At 50.1% G+C, this 21,033-nt stretch overlaps 1 protein-coding gene across 5 annotated transcripts; it reads right to left on the reverse strand.

Annotated features, from left to right (window-relative positions):
* Window positions 1-243: 243 nt before the first annotated feature.
* Window positions 244-15,555, reverse strand: TMEM229B (transmembrane protein 229B). Of its 5 annotated transcripts, XM_060620106.3 has the most exons (3): window positions 15,442-15,554; window positions 10,241-10,325; window positions 244-3,977 (listed from the first exon to the last, which is right to left on the reverse strand). In XM_060620106.3, exons 2-3 carry the CDS (start codon window positions 10,310-10,312, stop codon window positions 3,456-3,458), a joined length of 594 nt encoding a protein of 197 aa, XP_060476089.1. In that variant the 5' UTR covers window positions 10,313-10,325; window positions 15,442-15,554; the 3' UTR covers window positions 244-3,455. The 5 variants fall into 5 exon arrangements, with proteins under 5 accessions (XP_060476089.1, XP_060476091.1, XP_060476092.1 ...); XM_060620108.3 differs by lacking the exon at window positions 10,241-10,325 and having other exon boundaries at window positions 15,442-15,555; XM_060620109.3 differs by lacking the exon at window positions 10,241-10,325 and having other exon boundaries at window positions 244-3,980; window positions 15,442-15,555.
* Between the last annotated feature and the right edge of the window lie 5,478 nt (window positions 15,556-21,033).

Consider the following 21,033-nt stretch of genomic DNA (forward strand, 5'->3'; position numbering starts at 1 on the left):
ATCATATTATGTTCCTGGTGAGGGGTGGAGGGTTGGGCAGAGAATTCAGGTTACCAGGAGGGTCAGAGCAGAGATAGTGAAAAGGACTGTCAGGGGGTGCCACCTGCCCTCCCTACAGGGTGGCTCCACCAGCAGCCCTCTTGGTTTAAGACAGTGTCATAACATGGTATGAAGGGCTTGGCCTCCAGAAGCCCCTAGGAAAGGGGCTCCAAAACAGAAGAAACAGAGAGGGATCAGAGCCAGTTCTGGAACACAAACACCAGTATATTTGATGTGCACAAATGTGAAAAGGAAGAGACAAAGAGACCAATGAAGACAGAGCAGGCAATGGGCGCACAAACCAGTCGTGTGTCCTTCTGAAGAGCTGCCGCAGTTGGGAGACAGTCCCACCTACTTCGAAGGTGGGAGAGCCGGGACCTGCAGCTCCTCCATGTCTGGGGTGGCTTCAGGGTGGAAGGTACTCTCCCTGCCTTCACCATAGCTCAAGGGCTGGACCTCTTTCCTTTCTGAATTCCCTGTGATGATGTCTGCACAGCCCAGAGCTTCATAAATATAGGTTCTCAGGAACTGACCCATTCAGTGCTGCCTCCCTAAGGAGACCCATGCAGAGAGTGAGGGACTAGGACAAGAGGATTTCATGGGCACTCCCTATGTATTATTGCTGTAAATAAGCATAGGCCATTGTGACTCACTGGCATCAGAGGGGACAGGGCATAAGGGACAGGATGCCTAGCAGACATCAGAAGCGGTTCAACCATGCAGGGCAGCACATGGCGATCTATAACTCAGAAATGCTGCCATGTCCAGTGGAGAGAGACCCAGGACACCAGAGGTTCACAAACAGCAAGCAGACTCTTCCTGCCAGCACCCCCACTGACAGAGCTGGGGTGCCTGGGCACTAAGGGATTAGGGCCCTGAAGATACCAAAAAAAAAAAAAAAAGAAAGAAAAAAAAAAGCAAGAGTTGAAATCAGGGCTACTCCTGGTGATTTCTGAGCCTTCAGACCCTGAACTCATGCCCTGGATCATTGCCTGCCTTTGCTGGGGACTCTGTGCCCTATGAGGGACAATAAGAGCCACAGGGCACCTGGATAAAGCAGAAAAACAGTGCTCTGTACATGTCAGGCAGGCAGGTTTACTGTGGGGCCTCCTGTACTTGGGAGTTTGTAGGGCCCAGAGAAAAGACGGTGCCAGGGAATGCCCATGAGGCAACATCTGGAGTGGACAGACCCAATGGGCCATCCAAGGGCTTGCTCTGAGAATCATGGAGGCCCTATGCTGGCAGACATCAACAAGCTGACCACAGATTCGGTCGTGGCAGGGGAGGGCAAAGGTGGGTGGTGTGGTCTAAGGGCCCACATGGGGGGCCTGGAAGGGTGTTGGGGTCCAGAAAACTGGGATATCCCAGAATTAAGGGAGAAGGCCAAGGAGATAATTTCCCAGAGGGAACAGGGAAGCCAGATGATATTTTCCCTCTAGAACCCCTTCCACCTGTAGATGGAAACCTGAATCTCTGGATGCCCCAAAACCCTGGAATTGGGGCCACAGCAAAATCAAAGGTAGGTCTGGCCCCTGCAGAATGTAGTTCATGCCTGGATTCGAGGAGCCTGGCAGGGACACAAAGGCTGGAAGGTGCCCTTCATCCTGTCCTGGACAGGGTTAACTGCAGAAAACAACCAGCCTTTCTCCCCATCTGGGATACCACTCCTGCCCATCCCCAGGCCACCAGCCCTGGCTCACACCCTGGCTAGTGCTGTCTGCACAGTCTAGGTAAAGCAGCACAGCAAGGAAGAGCAGATTCTCTCCACAGGCAGTATTATCGTTTTATAATGATCCATAAAAAGGGAAAGGCAAATTTCTATCTAAGACTCCTAGTGCGTCAAGAGACCACATGCCACAGCATTGGCTGTGCAGCATTGGCTGCATTCTGATGGACCTCTCCCTTCAGGGAGTGGGGGCAGAGCCAGAAGTGGGCTGGAGTGAGGACTTCACCTGTCCACTGCCAGCAATGGACCTGTCACAGAAGGAGTGGGGGGGGGGGGGCTGGCAACCAAGATGACAAAGCCCATGAGCATGGCAGGGCTAATACTGCTTAAGGAGTAAGCTCAAAGGGTCAGCCTTGCTGGGAGGGGTGGGAAGGGGGTAGCTCTGACCAGATTTTGCTGCAGGGCTGGGGCTATGGCAGAACCAACTGACCCCCTCCCACTAAGGATGCTCCAAAGACCCTCTCAAAGCTGAAAGGCTGTCTTCTTTTTTTCCCTCACTTATTCTCCATGGGTCTCCCAACACCGGATTCCTGCTCCTCCATCCCCTAGAAAGTTCGATTCCCCCTGACTGGCTTGAAAAGAAACCAGATGCCTTTATCACAACCCTCCTCCCCTAAACTGATTTGTCTCTAGGTCCCCATTGTGGATCTGGGGTGGCCCATCTTGGCCTGTGTGCTGGGGGAGGGTATATCATTCAATTTTTGCTGGGCCACTGAGGGGAGGGGGCACAGAGAAGAGCACCGGGGCATTGCCACAGCCCACCAGACAGGTGGGGAGGTGTAAAAGGGGAACTTCCCAGTCATCAGGCCAGCAGAAATAGTGGAGGGAAGGCAGCAACAGGGTGGGCAGGGTCTGTCTCAGGGTTCTATCTCTGGCAGCTGCTGTGTTGATCAGGGAGTTGGGGAGGGGGGCCGGTGGGGATGACAGACACGGATAAAGGGGCTGCTAGTGGTAAAAGCCTTGAAAATAAAAGAGAAAGGGGGGAAACGCCACCGAACACACAGGGATTGAAACCTCCAAAAGCCCAAGGTTGGTGGGAATCCAGCACCAGGGTCGGGGGGTCCCCAGAAGGCCAAGGGAGCGTTGGAGCCCTGGGGGAGGGGAGAGGAGCCAAGGGAAGGCCTCCAGCCCTGGCAGACCAGCACTACTGCCAAGCAGCCTCCTGGCTGCCCAGTCTGTCCTTAGGCTGCAGCTCAGCAGGCCCCCGGGGAGGTATTGGTTGCAAGCAAGCACCTGAATATTGCCTAATGGAACCAGCCAAAGCCCAACTTAAACCACGTGAGAGGAGAGAGGAGGCCTCGCAGCAGCCCAAAGCCTCCTCAGGCCTCCTCAGGCTTCTCATCTTCTGCCCCATTCTCAGAGTCCCTTAGCCAGGACAGGGCCTGCTGCTTCCAAAGTCACCCAGGTGGTCAAATCGCTGCTTAGCCATAGGCCTCTGGCCGCCAGCCTCTGAGCTGGGCAGGGATCCACAGACCCTTCCCAGAGTCCCCGGGCTACCTCGACACCCGCCCCCCACACCTGGCCCCGCCCCCGGTCCCGCCCCCGGTGGACGGCGAGGGTGTGTGCCCTAGGGGGCTGAGGCCAGACCCGGGCCAGGGCTTGTGCTGTTCAGAAGACGTAACCCCACCAGCTTGGTACCTCTGTCCACGGGGTCCATGAGAGAGCCCCGGGCCCCACCCACCAGCCCCATTCAGTCTGTCTTGACGTGGCCGTTGGCCATCGCCAGGGGGCCACTGGGCTCCCCGGGCTCAGCGTCCTTGTCAAAGCGGAGGCGTAGGGTGTTGCGGATGATGAACTGCTCCATGATGAGGGACCCGCAGAACCAGGGCACGGCGTACTCCAGGGTGATGAGGCCCATGAAGTCAAAGTCGAACTGGGAATAGTCCCAGGGACAGGCGTTGAACTGGCGCAGGATGAAGCCGGTGGTGAACTCCCACAGGTAGGTCCAAAGCGTGTAGATGAGGCAGCGCACCAGCAGTGGGCAGCGGCCGCGCAGGCGCAGGTACATGCGCTCCACGATGAGGATGGAGGTGCCGTAGATGAAGAGAGCCCACACGCTCGTAACCCCAGGGAACTTCCAGTTAAAGTTCACCACGAACTCCCAGGCCGCCGTGAACATCACCTCGCAGAAGTAGCCGTGGATGGCATACAGGTACCAGCGGGACAGCGCCGTCAGGGGCTCGGCAGATGCCATGGCGCCGAGTGGGGCTGGCTGCTGGGACACAAAGGAGACAGGTGAGGGAAGGAGGGACGGAGCCCTCCTCCTGCCTTCCCACGTGCAGCTCAGGTCTCTGCCATGACCAGGCTGGAGGGGATTCCAAACCTGCCTCTACCTTTCTCTTTGGTTACCAGTCATATTCTTGACCCTATTTCATGTTCATTACTTTATTCCCTATTCCTCACCTTAGCCAGGTGGGCATGAGAAATGAAAGGAAGAAAACTAAAAGTTCCACTGGCTTCCTCTGACCAGCCCTACTCAAGTACTATTGGAAGGAGGTATATCCTGCACTCCCTAAGCTTTGTTTGGATTATCTGTGGTCAGTGGAAGAGCTGGCTGTCCTGGCCTGCCAGTCACCCCCATTTCTAGGCTACTAGCTGATTCATCTCTTCCTGCACTTCTTTTCAAACAACTCCACATCACTCATATTTCTGGGATCTTTCTAAGCAACCTATCACATTTATCTTGTGTGTGTGTGTTAGTTAACATATACATAACATGTACCGCGTTAGCCATTTTTAGGTGTACAGTTCAGTGACATTAAGTACAGTTACACTGTTGTGCAACTGTCACCACCATCCATCTCCAAAATTTTTTCATTATCCCAAACTGAAATTCCATACTCATCAAACACTCGCTTCCCACCCCCTCCCCCCCGCCCTGGCAACCATCATTCCACCTTCTGTCTCTATGAATTTTACTACTCTAGTTACCTCTTTTCAGTGGCATCATATTGTAATTGCCCTTTTAAGACTGGCTTATTTCACTGAGCATCATGTCTGCAAGGTTCATCCATGTTGTAAGCATGTGTCAGAATGTCCTTCACTTTTTAAGGCTGAATAATATTCATTCCACTGTGATCTAGCTAGCTATCTAGATACGTCACATTAAAAAACATTTTTTAATGTTTATTTTTAAGAGAGAGACAGAGCATGAGCAGGGGAGGGGCAGAGAGAGAGAGAGAGAGGGAGACACAGAATCTGAAGCAGGCTCCAGGCTCTGAGCTGTCAGCACAGAGCTTGATGTAGGGCTTGATGCAGGGCTCGAACTCACGAGATGTGAGACAATGACCTGAGCTGAAGTCGGACGCTTAATCCACTGAGCCGCCCAGGCACCCCCTATGTCACCTTTTATTTATCCATTTGTCCATGAATGGGTTGCCTCCACCTTTTGGCTATTGTGAACACTGCTGCTATGAACATGGGTATACAGATATCTGTTCTAGTCTCTGCTTTCAATTCTTTTGGATTTATATCCAGGAGTAGAATTGCTGAATCATATGGTGATTCTGTGTTTATTTTCTGAGGAATAGCCTTGCTGTTTTCCACAGCAGCCATACCATTTTACGTTCCCACCAACAGTACTCAAGGATTCCAATTTCTCCATATCCTTGCCAGCACTTGTTATTTTCTGGTTTTTTGATGATGGTCATCCTAATGGGTTGAAAGTGGAAGCTCGTTGTGGTCACATTTGTCTTTCACTGCTCCATTAAGCAGGTTTTGGTGTTAGTTTCAATGTTGAAAGGAAACCAGTGGGCTGACAGTCCTCTCTTACTTCTTATTGCCTTCCTCTCCTCTCTTCTCAACCCCACCAGTCTTTAAGGCTCCATCCTGCTTCCCTGAAGGCTGGCCCCCAGATCTCTCAGCTTTCTCCTTGTCCTCCATCAGTGACTGTCTGGATGACTCAATTGCCTCTTTCTCCAGTGCCACCCCGTACGCTGTTATAAGGCATATGCCCTCTGATCCAGCTAGCTAGTACACAGCTAGCTAGCTGTGTATTCCTTGAGGGAAGGGACTATTTTCCAGTCCTCTGTTCTGCAGCCTTGGCACAGGCCTCTCCAGAGCAGGCAGTCTCTAAACGATGCATGTTTGGGTGTGTGTGTGAGGGGGGTGAGGGGAGCAGTTCAGGGCTGCATCAGGAATGGAAAGGCAGATGATGAAAACATGCATCCCAGCTCTGCCAGCTGCCAGTGGACACCAGGCTTGACACTCTGTCAAGGTGGGAGAGGGGACAGAGGTTAACAAGATGCATATGTAGTCTGCATGCCTGTCTGGGAATCCCAGCCTCATCTCTCAGCTAACACAGACCTAGTCACAATTAATAACCCACCTCAATACCCTCCCTTGTGGATTGCTTTGTGGTCTTCCAAGCACTTCCATTTACATTTTGTCATTGGTTTTTACAAAATTAAGATTCATATGAATGACAGGTAGTTTAACTCCTGTTTTTTAAGAGAGACAGTTGGGGCTCAGAGAGAGGTCATTTGCCCCATATCTCAGGGCCAGTAGATGGAAAGGCTAAGACTAGGATCCACATCTCCTGGTTTCTGCTTCAGCACCCATCCCCCTGCACACCACTGCCCATCTAGACATGTGCGCCTGATGGTACTCCCCTCCTCAAAAACATTCAGTGGCCCCCCATTTCCTAATGAAATGCCACAGCATCCTTGGCCTGGCATTCAAGACTCACTAGGATCTCATGCCAGCCTACTTTTTCAGCCTTATTCTCACAGGCCAGCTCTCCCGGTCTTCCCTCCCCTCCTTGTAGATTCTATCTGTCTATTTCCTGTGGCCTTTCATCTCACCTCCACAAGCACAAACCCAGCTTCCAGGTTACCTTCAGAACAAAATCTTTTTCATCCTCCCCGCCACAGTTCTCCCCTCCCCCCCACTGAATAGCCATAGCACTCACTCTCTCTCTCCTTGGCCCAGATGATTTCCTGTTTTATTATGTTGATAACATTCAGTCCCCATCCAGATGTTTTTCCTGTGTTCTGCACCTCTGTATCCCACTCCTTCCTGAACACCTCCACCTAAATGTCCTATAGGCACCTCAAATCCTTTCCTAAATCAGACTCATTATATTTTCCCTAAAACTTGTCTTCCTCCTGTGACCCCACTCTGATTAAAGGAACCACCAAGCACCCAGTTAGCAGCCAGAGGCTCTAGTGTCATGCTAACTTCCTCTGCTGCGTCTCCACTTGAACATGAGCTCCCTGAGAATAAGGACCTTGTCCGTCTGGTTCAGTACTGCATCCCCACTGCCTACAATAGTGTCTGGCACACAGCATTCAATGAAAAAAAAAAAAGACATTTATTAATAGTTTATAATTGCTATGTAAGTCATTCCAAAACTCAGTGGCTTCAATCAACTCTCATTTGTTACTACTACTTGTGTGTCTGTGGGTTAGGGGATCTTGGGTGGCCTTGATCATGAGACTGCTGGTCATTTGGGGGTTCTGTCCTATCCTTGGCTGGGGTGGCTCTTATCTACTTATCTCACATCCCAGGCACGCTTTCTCATGGCAAGGGCAGAAGCACATGAACGAGCAAGCCCTGCTGCACCCGTGCTTTTCAAGACTCTGGTTAACTCATGCCCACTAACATCTTCTTGATCAAAATAAGTCACATGGCAAGGCCACCAAGTCAGCCATTACCTCCTGTCCTTTCCACCACTTAAATATCTTTGAAATCATCTCTTCCTCTTCACTCCTCTTTCTCATTGCTGCTGCTCTGCTTTAAGCTGTCACCATCTCTCACCCAGATGCCCCCAGGTGTCTTCCAGGGGGTGCCTGGAAGGTGCCTATTCCTTTTCAATCCACTCATCACACTAAGAGCATGTAGAGGGCGCCGGGGTGGCTCGGTTGGGTAAGCATCTGACTTCAGCTCAGGTCGTGATCTCACAGTTTGTGGGTTTGAGTCCCACGTCCGGCTCTGTGCTGACAGCTCAGAGCCTGGAGCCTGCTTCAGATCTGTGTCTCCCTCTCTCTCTGCCCCTCCCCCACTGGTGCTCTATCTCTGTCTCTCAAATAAACGTTAAAAAAAATTTTTTTAAAGAGTATGTAAAAACAGCAATCTTTCTCAAACATGAATTTGATATTTCTCCCCATGTGGGCCTATTAGTGGATCTTTACCATCTATGCAATAAGGCTCAAACCCCTAGGGATGGCTGGCAAAGCCCTTTATGAGCCACCTCTGCCTCAGATCTTGTCCTCTGGATCTTTTCATTACTGCTTTTGCTACCTGGGGTGCCTTTCCCAACTGCTACAGCCACCACCACCCCCAACCCATGGCCCATGAGCCCATAATCTTCAAGGTCCAGCTCCTCTGTGAAGATTTTCCTAAACACCTCCAATTCCAGAGCTATCTGCTGCCCTGTTTGTCCACCTCTGCACCCCGTTCACTTCTGTGACAACAGTTAGCACTATGCTTTGCTATGCACCAGTGGCCCCTTGATGAACGTTTATTATAATGTTAAGAGGAAAAAAAAGCAGGATTCAAAACTAAATAATTAATATGATTTTGATTTTGCAAAAGCCTACATACATGTAAACGTACAAAAAATTAGCCATAATCATCTCTGGAGGGTGACATCACAAGTGATTTTTATTTCCTTTTTTAAACTTCTCGTATAGTCTAAAAATTTTTTCTACCAAGTATGTATAAACTTTTACAAAAACAAAATTTAACTTAAAACTGTTTGTTGTATGAATATGTATTAATCATCTTTGTGCCTTGTATAGAGAAGATATTCAACAAACTTGCCAGACAAATGAACCTTGGACACCTGAAGTCCTGAAAAATTAATGCAGGCTGTTCCCTCCTGAGCCATCATCACCAACAACAAACCATGCCTCACAGGTTTGAATAGCATAAAGTGGTTAAGCCCAGGGGCCCTAGACTCTAACTTTCTGATTCAAACAGGCCGGTACCCTTCACCTGTGGGCTCCAGGGCACGTTACCAGACCTTTCTATAAAACGATTTCCTTTTTTCCTCAGTTTCCTTATAGATAAAGGGAAAATAACAAGAGTAACTACTTCCGAGGATGACTGTAAGGATGAATGAGCTAATAGACGCTACTGAATATAGCAAATGCTCAAGAAAGTGTGGCTGTCACTTCTGGCACAGAGATGGGCTTCCTGGTGAGCTTCTCCCGCTTTGAGTGCCACCTCGTACCCAAGGTGGGACATTCTGCCCCTGTCCTCACTAGCGGTTGGGCAGCCTTCCTTGCCAACCAGGTCAGGTTTTCACCTCCACCCAGAGCACAGCCCAGCAGCCAAGCAACCCTGTGAAACCAATAACCACACACGCAGCCCCTGAGGAAACAAAGGTTTCGTAGAGGAGGGCTTGGCCAGCTTCCAGCCTCTGTGTGGCTGGGGAGGTTTAATGAAAGGGGGGGGGGGGGGGCGGCACTCAGAACTAGCCCTCTGAGGTCCAGGCTTGAAAAGAAGGGTGGAATGAAAGGGCCAGCATTCCTGGCAAGCTTCTCACACCCTCATTCTATCCTGAACCCCCAATAGGCTTTTAGACCCCTGGAGTGGGAGAGAACAGATTGAAGCTCCAGGGAAACTCACTGAGAATGAGGAGGGGCCCATGACCCCAGGCAGGCGGGCCTGTGGTGGCCTGGAAACCACTTTGTTTCCCACCCACTCAGGCCCCTCTGAACTTAGGTCTGTCCACCTGACCTGCACTCGCACCTCTGGCCCCTCTGGCCCACAGGATCCTGTTCATCCTATGCAGCATCCTGACATAACTAATGGAGTCCTCGGGTCAGCACCCCACCTTAATGTTGACTTTAAAACCCTGCTCTCCTTGCCCCTTGGGCTCATCTTTAGAGATGGCCAAGGTTTCCCAGTCAGTAACAACTCGTGGGGTCCAGTCACACCCCCTGGAAGCAGGTGACTTTAAAGAGCTGGACCTCCAAACCTTAGAGCAGAAGCAAGCAAGAACAAAGGAATAGCCATTAAACAGTGGAAGGAGGGCAAGATGTTGAACAGAAGAGAGGATGGAGAAGAGAGAACAGGGTGAGTCCAAGGCCTGGATTCCATTTCTGGAACCTTCCCTACCTGGAGGAACATGGGTAGGCAGAGGGGAAGCATACCTAGGCCAGGTCAGGCTGTGTCTGTGGGGTTTTGCCAGAAGAACACTCCTCGTCCATGTGAGACAAAAAGGGGAAACTGGGTATCCTGGCTGGAGCCAGGAGATGAGGGGGGAAGACAGAGAAAGGGGATGTGAGACAGTGTTATCAGCTGGGATGGCAGCTCACACCATGGTGGGACAGACACTAACATTAGAAGCGGCATTGGCTTGGGTAGATTTGCAAAACTCCACTCCCTGAACCCACTGCTGATACTCACAGGAGCCATGCTTAAACTTTGAGCTGGGACAGGCTCCCCGACCCTCTGCTGGCCCAACAGACCTCTATCCCTGCCCAGGCCTCCCCCCACCCGAGCCCTTTCCCCACATTCTTCCAGTACCTCCTTGCTTGGCACTGAGATCAGAGACCTGGGAAGGCCTGCATCAGGAAGAACCAGTAGGTCACTGGACATTGGCCTCTTTCTCCTGGTGACAAACACAACCATCCTGAGAACGATGACACAAAGACAGATGGCCCAGGAAAGAAAACTCAAAGCGAAGTGAGGAGGAGAGCGTGCGCAAGGATGAAAACAAGAAGGAGAAAAGAGCTGTGGACAGTTTCATATGCAGGATATGGAGAACAACACTCATGTACAAGAGCCTTCATACTTGTTGATAAAAGGGCCTGGGAATACGGAGTTCCAGCCAAGGGCCAGAACTCAAGGTGACTTGGCAGAGCAGGGCACTGTCCCCCCCGCAAGGGGACAGGTGATAAATGACTTTGTAGGGAGGGGTTCAGAATCTTGCTCCCTAGGAGTATCTCACCAGCTTCCAGAACCTGCTGAGTTATTCCCTACGCAGCGAGCACAGCAAGTTGAGAGGGGCGAAGAGAATGCCACAAGTCTGAGACAGGCTGGAGGCAAAACCAGATAAGGCAACCGCCTTTGGTTTTACTCAAAACTCTCATCTTGTTCCAGGAAGCTAAGGTGCCACAACACAATGACTCTGGGAATTTCTGTCCAGAGGAGCATCTTGATAGAAAATCGGGATTCCTCTTACATGCAACCAGGCTGGGCGGGGCTTCGCCTCATTACTAGGCCTCTTTCACCTCATTTACTTCCCCATTCCTAGGCACCAAAATCGCTACAGTTCCATGTGCTGGGGAGAGACACAGCCCTTATAGGGGGCCCCTGGGAGCAAGGCAGTGGAGGCAGGGGGGGGGGGGGGGGGGACTCTGAGTCCAGCCCCCTGATAGGCTCTGTGCTGGAAGTGAGTGGAATCTATGAGGGGTGGGCAGGTGTCCTAACATCTGGGTGAAAGGTCTGAAACCATCCTCACCTTGCACTGTGGTAATCAAGTTGGGAGGGGTGAGGGTGGGAGGAACATATGGGCTTGCTTCAGGGCCAGAAAGGAAACAAGCAGAGCTAAATACCTGTGGTCACTGGCTAGCCCAGACACTATAGAGTTCCACCCTTTCTTGCTATGGGCATCCCCCAGAAAACTCTTTGGGATGGTCTTCCTGCTACCTCCCAAGTCACAGCAATCATCAGCCACTCTTCTCAGCACTTACCAGGTATTAACTCAGATAATATTCAAGCCTATTTTATAGATGGGGCAATTGAGGAAGGGGAAGTTTTAATAAGTCTTAAGAATTACAGCTATAAAAGCCAGAGCTAGGATTCAAACCCAGCAAGTCTGGCTCCAGAGCCTACATTCCCAATCAGCACACTGCACTGCCCTTGAAGCTGACTACAGGCTCCTCTATAGGCACCACCACTTTCTGAGTTTCTGCTTCTGGAAGACTAGGATGGTATATGGAGAGGAAACAAGAAGCATGAACCCCAACATGAACCTCTAGGTAGATCATCAATGAAGCCCAGAACAGGTGTCAGAGCCATTGCAGGCTGTCGTCCTATTCTGAGAGGCCAAGTTCTGTTCTAAGGCCAAGTTCTGGCAAGATCCACACAATGATCCTCCAGGGTCATAGTGGACCCTCACAGGACTATGGTAGCAGCCACCTCTGAGGGCCTCAAGGTGTGTGCCATTCAAAGGCCTTTCACCAAGACACACACTGGTCCCTGTCAAGCTACCCTGACTGCCAGCCCACCCTCATATTGGCTGGGAATCTCAGATGGCCCAGCCCTGCCATGGACATTCAGCCAAGAGCAGTGACCAGCATCACACTGCCCAGAGAAGCCTGGTGCCTGGAGCAGCACCAGGGAGAGTGTCAGGAGCAACCATTCCACACAAAGCAGCAGGCCAAAGAGGATTTTAGAAGGCCTCAGATGCTAAGCAAATCCCAGCTGGCAGACACAGGAGGACAAGTGGGCCTGGGGAACACAGTCAGCCTGGCACAGAGGTTCGCCAGGGCTCAGGCAGTAAAGGGCACCTAGCAGTTGGGGCCCTGAGGCTGGGCATCCTGAGTGTTGCCTGCAAGGCTCTTTCCAGACCTCACTTGGCTGCTTCTCTATTGTTACTCAGATCTCAGCTCAACCGTCACCCCTGAGACCTTCTCTGGTCTCGAATCCAAAACAGCCTTCCCATCACTGACATCATCATATTTCATTCCTCCAGCACTTTCACTTTCTACTATTTTGCTACTTGTTTGTTGTCTGTCTCCTCCAACTAGAATGAATGCTCCATGAGGGCAGGGGCTCTGTCTTGTTCACTGCTGGGTTCCCAGTGCCTACAACAGTGCCTGGTGATAAAACCCACTACTTCTGGCATGGATGAATGAATGAATGAATGAATGGGCCCACACAGGCACAGGCTCTTAAACACTGATAAGGGCAGGTGTAAACAGCTAGCAGCTCAGCCTTTCTCTTCTCCCCTTTCTTGGCAGATATAGCCTTTAAAATTTTTCAATGCTAACATTTTAAAATATCTTTATTATTTTTCCTGATTATAAAAGTAACATGTGCTCACACCTGAAATTTAAACATTATGGAAAGGAATGACCTAGAAAGTAAATATCTTCCATCACCCCACATCTTAGAGAAAGTCACTGTTAATGGTGTGTTGTATATTCACCCGGATTACACTTAGCTTTAAAAGCAGCAAATCCATGTATCATAGAAAGAAAAGGAATTCATAATTCCACCAAACTAGCAGCCATTATCACTTCTCCCTTGCAATTTTTTCTCATGTGTTTATTTTACAAGTTGCTTTAATGTACTTATTCTGTAACCTGACATTTTCACTTATTATAAAATAATCATTTCCCCCAGTTGTTATATTGCTTTTGTTCTCATTATTATAATGGCTATGTGATATTCCACCAGGTGGAAAACTATAATTTACTTAACTTAGGTGTTCAGAAAAGGGAGAGAGAACAATTGTTTCCCACTCTCACTATTACAATGACACCACAAGAAACATCTTTTTTTATGCCTGTAACAAAAGAATTCAGCCTTTTCCTTCTCTAGGAATATATCCTAAAGAAAGATTTCTTTTTTTTTTTTTAAGTAGGCTCCATGCTGGGTGTAGAGCCTAACACAGGGCTTGAACTCACAACCCTGAGATAAAGACTTGAGCTGACCAAATGTCCATCAACTGATGAATGGATAAAGAAGATGTGGTATAAATATACAATGGAATATTACTCAGCCATCAAAAAGAATGAAATCTTGCCATTTGCAATGATGTGGATGAAACTGGAGTGTATTATGCTAAGCAAAATAAGTCAGAGAAAGACAAATACCACGTGATTTCACTCATATGTGGAATTTAAGAAACAAAACAGATGAACATAGAGGAAGGGAAGGAAAAATCAGCTAAAAACAGAGAGGAAGGCAAACCATAAGAGACTCTTAACTATCGAAAACAAACTGAGGATTGATGGAAGTAGGCAGGTGGGGGAAGGGCTAGATGGGAGATGGCTATTAAGGTGGGTACTTGTGATGAGCACTGGGTATTATATGTAAGTGATGAATCACTAAATTCTAATTCTGAAACCAATACTAAACTATATGTTAACTAACTTGAATTTAAATACAATCTTGGAAGGAAAAAAAAAGATAAATAACTAATAAAAAATAATAATAATAAAGACCTGAGCTAAGATCAAGAGCTGGACACTTGACTGACTGAGTCACCCAGGCGTACCTTAAAGAAAGATTTCTTAATAACTCCAGAAATGGGATCACTGGACCAAAGGGTACAACAGTCTTAGGGATGATGGTGTAGATTGCCCTGGGGAACTCTGTGTTATGTGGGGAATAGGTCTCTGGTCTGAGTCACCGTGCTCCCACAGTGGCCTCTGTGGCCATCTCTGTGCACCCACCCCACACCCATAGTTCAGGCTTGCACTACCCTAGCTACAAATCAACTTCCTGAAAGAGCCTCCAACCATAAACTGATTTTGCAAGCCCAGGCTGAGTGAAAAATAAATGCTAGCCCTGAGTTTTAAACTCCCACCGGCACTAGAGTCAACATCTACCTACAGCTGAGAAATACCTAGTTACCCTTTGCCCTCCCTGCATGCTCCTGTGTGGAAGCTAAGCCTCCCGGTTCCTATATGCTAGCCCAGCAGCTCCCAATAGCCCATCCAGTCAGGAGTGTAAAAGCACTGGCTCTCCCTGCCCTGTCTTCCAGGGGACTTCCCTGCCTGCTGGTCCCTGATCCCTCACTGGGACTGTTTGCCCTATGCAGACAATAGCCTTTAGGCCAGACAAGCCTTTGGGGCTTGGGAAAGCAGCCAATTGTCTTTTTTTTTTTTTTTTTAATTTGTAAGTTTATTTACTTTTGAGAGAGAGAAAGAGACAGAGCGTGAGCGGGAAAGGGGCAGAGAGGGAGACCCAGAATCCAAGAAGCAGGCTCCAGGCGATGAGCCATCAGCACAGAGCCCGGCGTGGGGCTCAAACCCACGAACCGTGAGATCATGACCTGAGCCAAAGTCAGATGCTCAACCAACTGAGCCACCCAGAAGCCCCAACCAATCGTCATTTTCTAAAGCACCACTGAGGAAAAGCCAGAGGTTAAGGCTGGAAAGAAAGCCCATATGAGGACAGGTGAGACTCCACAGTTGGGGGTCCCCTGCTCTCCATGCAGCTTGTCTGGACTTGGGAGGAGGAAAACTTCCTCCTAACAGGCCAAAAGCAGCAGAGAACTTGCTCCTCTTGACCCCTTGGTGGCCACTTTTATGGCAGCTAAGGCACACCACCAATCCCTCATCTCCCAATGCCCTGGGTGCTCTACCCAAGGCCTTGTGAACTGTTCATAGCATCGGAGCAGAATCTGGAATCCCAGATGAGGTACAGTTCTCATTGCAGAGCGGTAAAGCCCAGGGCCCAAAGCATCCACGAGCCTACAGTTAAGAGAGAGAATTTGGGAAGATGTCATCTCCTATGTGCTGGGTGTCTGACATCATTTGTGTCAGCCAATCTGGGTCTGGCACAGTTTTTAGAGGCCATGTGGCTATAAGATGGCTCCAACACATGAAACGGCCTGAAACTGCTGGACATTCCCCTCCTATTCTACAACTATAGCCCTGTGACAGGCCCTTGGACAGAACACAGGCTCATAATGAGAACCTCCAGACCTGTGACCATGCTGCCGAGGCAGGGAGGGCTGGTGATCCCTGGGGATCCTGTAACATACTCACTTATCACACCCTTGAGTGCACAACTCAGAACAGACATCAGGATCACTGTCCAGGAGTGTCCCAGGTTAACCTTTCTCCTGCTGCCTGGCTGGGCCTCCGTGCCATTCTCAGCAGTGTGGGCAAGCATCAGCCCCAGGGCTCAGCTGATCCTCGGCTAGTGGATGGATGGCTTCCATGTGTCCCTGGGAATAAAAGAGGAGGCGTTCATTAGCTTCAACTGTCCCAGCTCCAACCCACCAGGCTAGTCGGATGGGCAGCCTCAAGGTGAACGCTACAATTGCCTGGGCTCCGGGTTCAGTACCAGGCAGTCAGTCCATCCAGGCCACTGGGCCCCTGTCCTGGAACCTATCACCTCCTCTGTGCCATCCTGCTTGCTCAGGTCTGGTTAATCCAGCAATGACAGCCTGGGATGGATCCCAGGCAATTCACACTCAGGGCTAGGACTTAGGGCTTCTTGCACCATGAGTAAATGTGTGCACATTTGTAAATCTGAGAGGGGGTATAATTTTAGAATCCAGTGCCATTCTCATTTAGCTTCGAATTACACTCTCACCTTCACCCTGCAGTGGCTACATCTTTCTCAAGGGCGGTCAAGAACCCCAGGCAAGTAGGGAATTTGGGGAGTCAAGCACAACTACACAGAAAAACAAGCACACCAACAAAATGTGTGCTAGACCCTCTCCCTGCAATAATCCCACCACCCTAATATTTATTTCATTCTATTATATCACTGTGATTGTTGAGGCCCTTCCTATTAACATCAATAACATAAGGGTGCCTGGGTGGCTCAGTCAGTTAAGGATCCGACTTCAGCTCAGGTCATGATCTCACGGTTTGTGGGTTCTAGCCCCACATCTGGCTATGTGCTGACAGCTCAGAGGCTTGAGCCTGCTTCAGATTCTGTGTCTCCTTCGCTCTCTGCCCCTCCCCCACTAGCATTCTGTCTCTGTCTCTCAAAAACGAACTAAAAAAAAAAAACCCACATTAAAAAAAGTTTTAAAGAAACAGACTACATGCTGATACAAATCTGGCCCCTGGCCACATACATCTTTTTAATATATACCTAAGATTTGAACATTTGATAGATATTCTGGCTTTATATGAAAGTCCTGAAGCTTCTCTGAAAACCCCTTGAGTGCAGCACCATCTGCACGAGACTAAGGACAGAAGTCAGGTGCAGTGTGGCCCTATAGCAGGACAGGGGTGGAAGCCGGGACCATTCCCCCCACGGATGGCCAAGCAGGCCTCCACAGAGGCGCCACCCGAGCTGGTGCCCACAGCCAGCTTCCTCCCTGCCCATACCTCCCAGGCTCTCTGAGCTCCCTGAGCTGACAACTTGCAAGGCAGCATGGGAGCCGAGGAGAAGTGAAAGGGCAGAATTCACTGCATGCACAGGTGCTTGTGGCCCGGAAGGCTGTGCACCCCTGGGTCACCAGCCGCTGCACCCCCCTCTTCCTGCACTGAGACAAGTGAAGGACAGAGAGCAAAATGCAGTGGGCTGCTGTGCTCCCTGGCTCCTCCCCAGCTGCTCTACATACAGAAGCCTCAACCTGCCCCACCTGTCGATCCTCCTCCCTTCTCCCAGCCAGCCTGGCACATACCCAGTACCTCAAGGAAAGGGCTTTCATGGGGCATGTCCGATACCCCCTCTACCCCCAGTACCACCATGACCTGTGCCTGGGAGTTCAATCCCACCCACCGGCACTTCCCCTTCCCAGGGGAACTAAGCAGGCCACATCAACAAGCACGAGACAAAACAGAAACAGAAACCAAAGCCCACATCCTGGCAGCACAGCCTGCTGGTCGCTGCAGTCAGCCCTGGGAGCCCGCCGCTGCTGGCTGAGATGCCGCCCTGGCAGATGAAGCTGCTGCAGTCAGAAGAGGCTCCTTTCCGAGGCTGGCCTGGCACCGGACACCTCCTGCTTCCTGGTCTGAGGCTCTCCCACCAGGGAGCTGCTGGGGGCTGGACAAGGAGGCAACAGTCTAGCAGGGATCCCACCCCTGCCTCCAAGTACACATGTTGTCCCCAGCCCCCGCTGACACTCCTTGGCCCCTCAGAGCAGGTCCCTGGTGTAGGTGGCATGAGGCTCCTTTGTGGACCACAGGGCGTGAACTAGACGTTTTTGGAGCATATGAATGTGTGAAGAGCCCTTATAGCAACTAATGTGGGCAGAACTTAAAACACTTTTTCCAGTACATCATCTCTCATGATTCTCCCAAGACTCCTGCAGGGAGGGCAGGAGTTATCACCACCCACCCTACCCCACTCCCACCACCAACCCCATTTCAGAGACGAAAACTCTGAATCTCAAGACATTAAGAGATTAGGCCAAATCTACACATTTGACTCAAACCCTGGTCTTTAGGCTCCAGAATCACCCCTCTCCCCATACATCATGACTTCAAGCTGCTTCCCATACGTCTGCATGCACCTGTCCCTCATTCACTATAATCTACTTAGTCTGTTCTGTAAGCCGCTTATTTGTAAGCATAGAGCCTGAGTCTGTCCGTCCAGCTTCATCAACATGCCCAGGCGCTCCTCTGAGACCCTGCTCCCTCCTCATTCCTTTGTGAACCCTCCTAAGCCCCCAGCTATTCCATCACTGATGTTCCCACAGGACTTTGAACATCCTTCCATTGAAACATAATGTCCCATCTTAAAGTTATTATTGTCTGTTTCCCCCTCCACATGATGAATTCCTCAAGGCCATGGAATTTCTTTTGGATGGATGGACAAGCAAGGCTGAGAAGGGCCCAGCTAAATGCTTGGGTGATTGCACCATCCAGTGTTATCAACCAAACAGTGATGTCTAGTGTTCTTCCCTAATTTTTAGGCCACCTCGTCATGTAAGGGCTTTCTCCCACAAAGCACCATAAATATTGGTTTACAGTGGCCAGGGCTATCTTTGCAAATGAGAGAATAAAGGATGATGTTCACTCTCCTCCCACCTCCAAGAGCCATCACCTGGACAGAGGGGTCAGGACAGACGAGTGGATGCCTTGGGTAGGGACAAGAAAGAAGACATGTCACACGAGGAAGGCTAGGGAAGGAACAAAATGTCCCAGGCATCCCAGGAGAAACTGCAGGCTCCTATGTGGGCAAGGGTCCAAGCTGAGGCTCAGGTCAGAGAATAACAATGCCTATTCTGTTATTTCTACAATGTGCTGGCACTCTCAAAAGGCACATCCAGTTTTCATGCACATAGCATTCATTTCCCAAAGAGGTTTAACCAGCAGCTGCTGGTAGGAAATTCCCTGTGCATCATTCTCTCCCCTCCACTATAACTATTTAGGGTAAGCTGGACTTGCAGGATTGAAGCTCTACTTCCCTGACCGGAACCTAAAAACCAAACCTCCCCCCACTCTCCGCCCTCTCTCCATGGCCCAGAACCTAAGACCGGAGCCAGGAAGTGGCAGGCAAATACATCCCTTTGTCCCTCTCAATCTCCTCGTCCCCAGATCTCCCCTCAACCCTAGGTGCCTACAAAGTAAAGAGTAAATGCCCCCCAAAACCCACTGGGGGAGCCCTCTGATTACTCAAAGTGTCCTGGTTCTTCCCACGGGATGCAGAATTGATTTTACTTGTCCTATAGTAAGACCAGCTCTGAACACAAGCAGATTTGGCAACTTCTGGAGTCAGTGAGAGACTATATGAAAGTGCAAATGCACCTGTGTCGACTCAGCTCCCCCAGGGGAAGACCCAAGCCCTTGGGCCTGACTGCCATGGAAGAGGTTGGTGTACCTAGGAAACAGGCTGCCCACACGCTCCATTTGACCCTGTCCTTCCACTCCATGCCCCCTCGTTTAGGGCTTAGAGTCTAGGTTTCTCTGCCTGCCGGACACCTCACCAATCTGTCTTCTTCCTCACTTGCAGGCTACTCTGTCCTGTCACCCTCCTCTCCTTCCTTCCTTCTCCCCAACTAGCCCCTCCTGCCTTGCGTGCCTTTCTCCATGTCCCCTTCTAAACAAACCCTGACCACCCATCCCCTACACCTTGGAAGGTGGTCTCTGGCCCTGTGCCCCTCCTCTTTCCTTCCCACCCCAGCCCCTGGCCCTGGGTAGCTGCTGCCTGCTGCCTGAAAGGCTGGACAGCTGCTGGGCTCTCTAATTAGCTGCCTGGCTGCCGTCCCAGAGCAAGGCATGTGTTACAGTAAAGAGCTGCCTCACCTCCCCTTCATCAATAATCCCCTATGCAGATGCCATCAGGCAGCAGCTGAGGGGCCCTGGAATCCTGGTCACGTGAGACCAGCAAGGCTTCTCCTGTCATCTGGAAAAGGACAGTCAGTAGCCTAACAGCGTCACTGACTAAGTGACCAGGAATTTATTTATCAAGGTTCTCCCTATTACTGCCCATGTCCTTAGGGTATCCCATAGGTTACCCAACCACCTCCATACCTTTGGAGCAATGGGAACCCTGCCCTGCCCCTTAGTTGCCTCACCAGTAGAGGCAGAAAGATGCCCAGTGAGCCCTCTGAACAGCATGACACCCAGTGGCCTGCTTTTCACAGCTTTCTATAGCCAAGCCACCCCCAGAGATTTCTAAACAACCAGAGACTTAGTCCAAGAAGTCCCGTGGAGGCTAACATGTTTATTCAAGGTGTTGTATTCCAGTGGTCAACAAATATTTATCAAGCACCTGCTGAAGGCCAGGCACTGAACTGAGTGTGAATAAGACAATGCTCCTGCCCCCTTGGAGCTCACATCTCTGTGGGGAGACAGACAATGATTAGGCTAGCTGACATGCCGTAATGTCTGATAATATGCCACAAAGAAGGGGAGATGCCTGGTGAGGACAGAGAAACTGGATGTGGAGAGCACATCTTAAACTTCTCTAAGGAGGTAGCATTTGGGCATAGATGAGAAAGATGCAAAGAAGCCTTTCTTTCTTTTTTTAAAGTGATTTGTGTGTGTGTTTGAATGTTTATTTATTTATTTTGAGAGAGAGAGCTCAGGGAAGCAGCAGCAGAGAGAGAGACAGAGAGAGAGAGAGAGAGAGAGAGAGAGAGAGAGAGAGAGAGAGAGAATCCCAAGCAGGCTCCACACTCACCATGAAGTCCAACGTGGGGCTAGACCCCACCACCATGAGATCACGACTTGAGCTGAAATCAAGGGTCAGACACCCAATTGACTAAGCTACCCAGGCGCTCTGCAAAGAAGCCTTTCAAAGAGCTTTGGGAAAAGCATTCTAGGCACAGGGAATAGTAAGTAAAAAGACCCTGAGGGAGGAGCAAGCTAAAAAACAAGTTTGAGAAACAGCAAGGCCAGAGCAACTAAAAAGTGTAATTAAGGGGTCAAACGTTCCCTGCCCCTCATTGCAAAAGTCATCTGGTGGTCCCTACAGTGCCAGCTGGGCCATGGCAAAGCCCCAGTTGCCAAGGGGACATGCCCAGCACAGTTGCCCTGTGGGCAGGGGCTGGAAGGTGCAGGTCCCAGTCAGCTTTGGCAATATATTTATTAACAAATAAAAGCAAAGTTAAATCTCTTGTTGACTGATGGCCTGGATTTTCCACCTGCTTCCCATCAAAAGAATTTAAGTAAATTTACTAGGCCTTCTCTAACCTGATTATTTCACTTTAACAAGAAAGTAAATGT

This window comes from Panthera onca, chromosome B3, assembly GCF_046562875.1.
Source record: "Panthera onca isolate mPanOnc1 chromosome B3, mPanOnc1 haplotype 2, whole genome shotgun sequence".
Lineage (NCBI taxonomy): Eukaryota > Metazoa > Chordata > Mammalia > Carnivora > Felidae > Panthera > Panthera onca.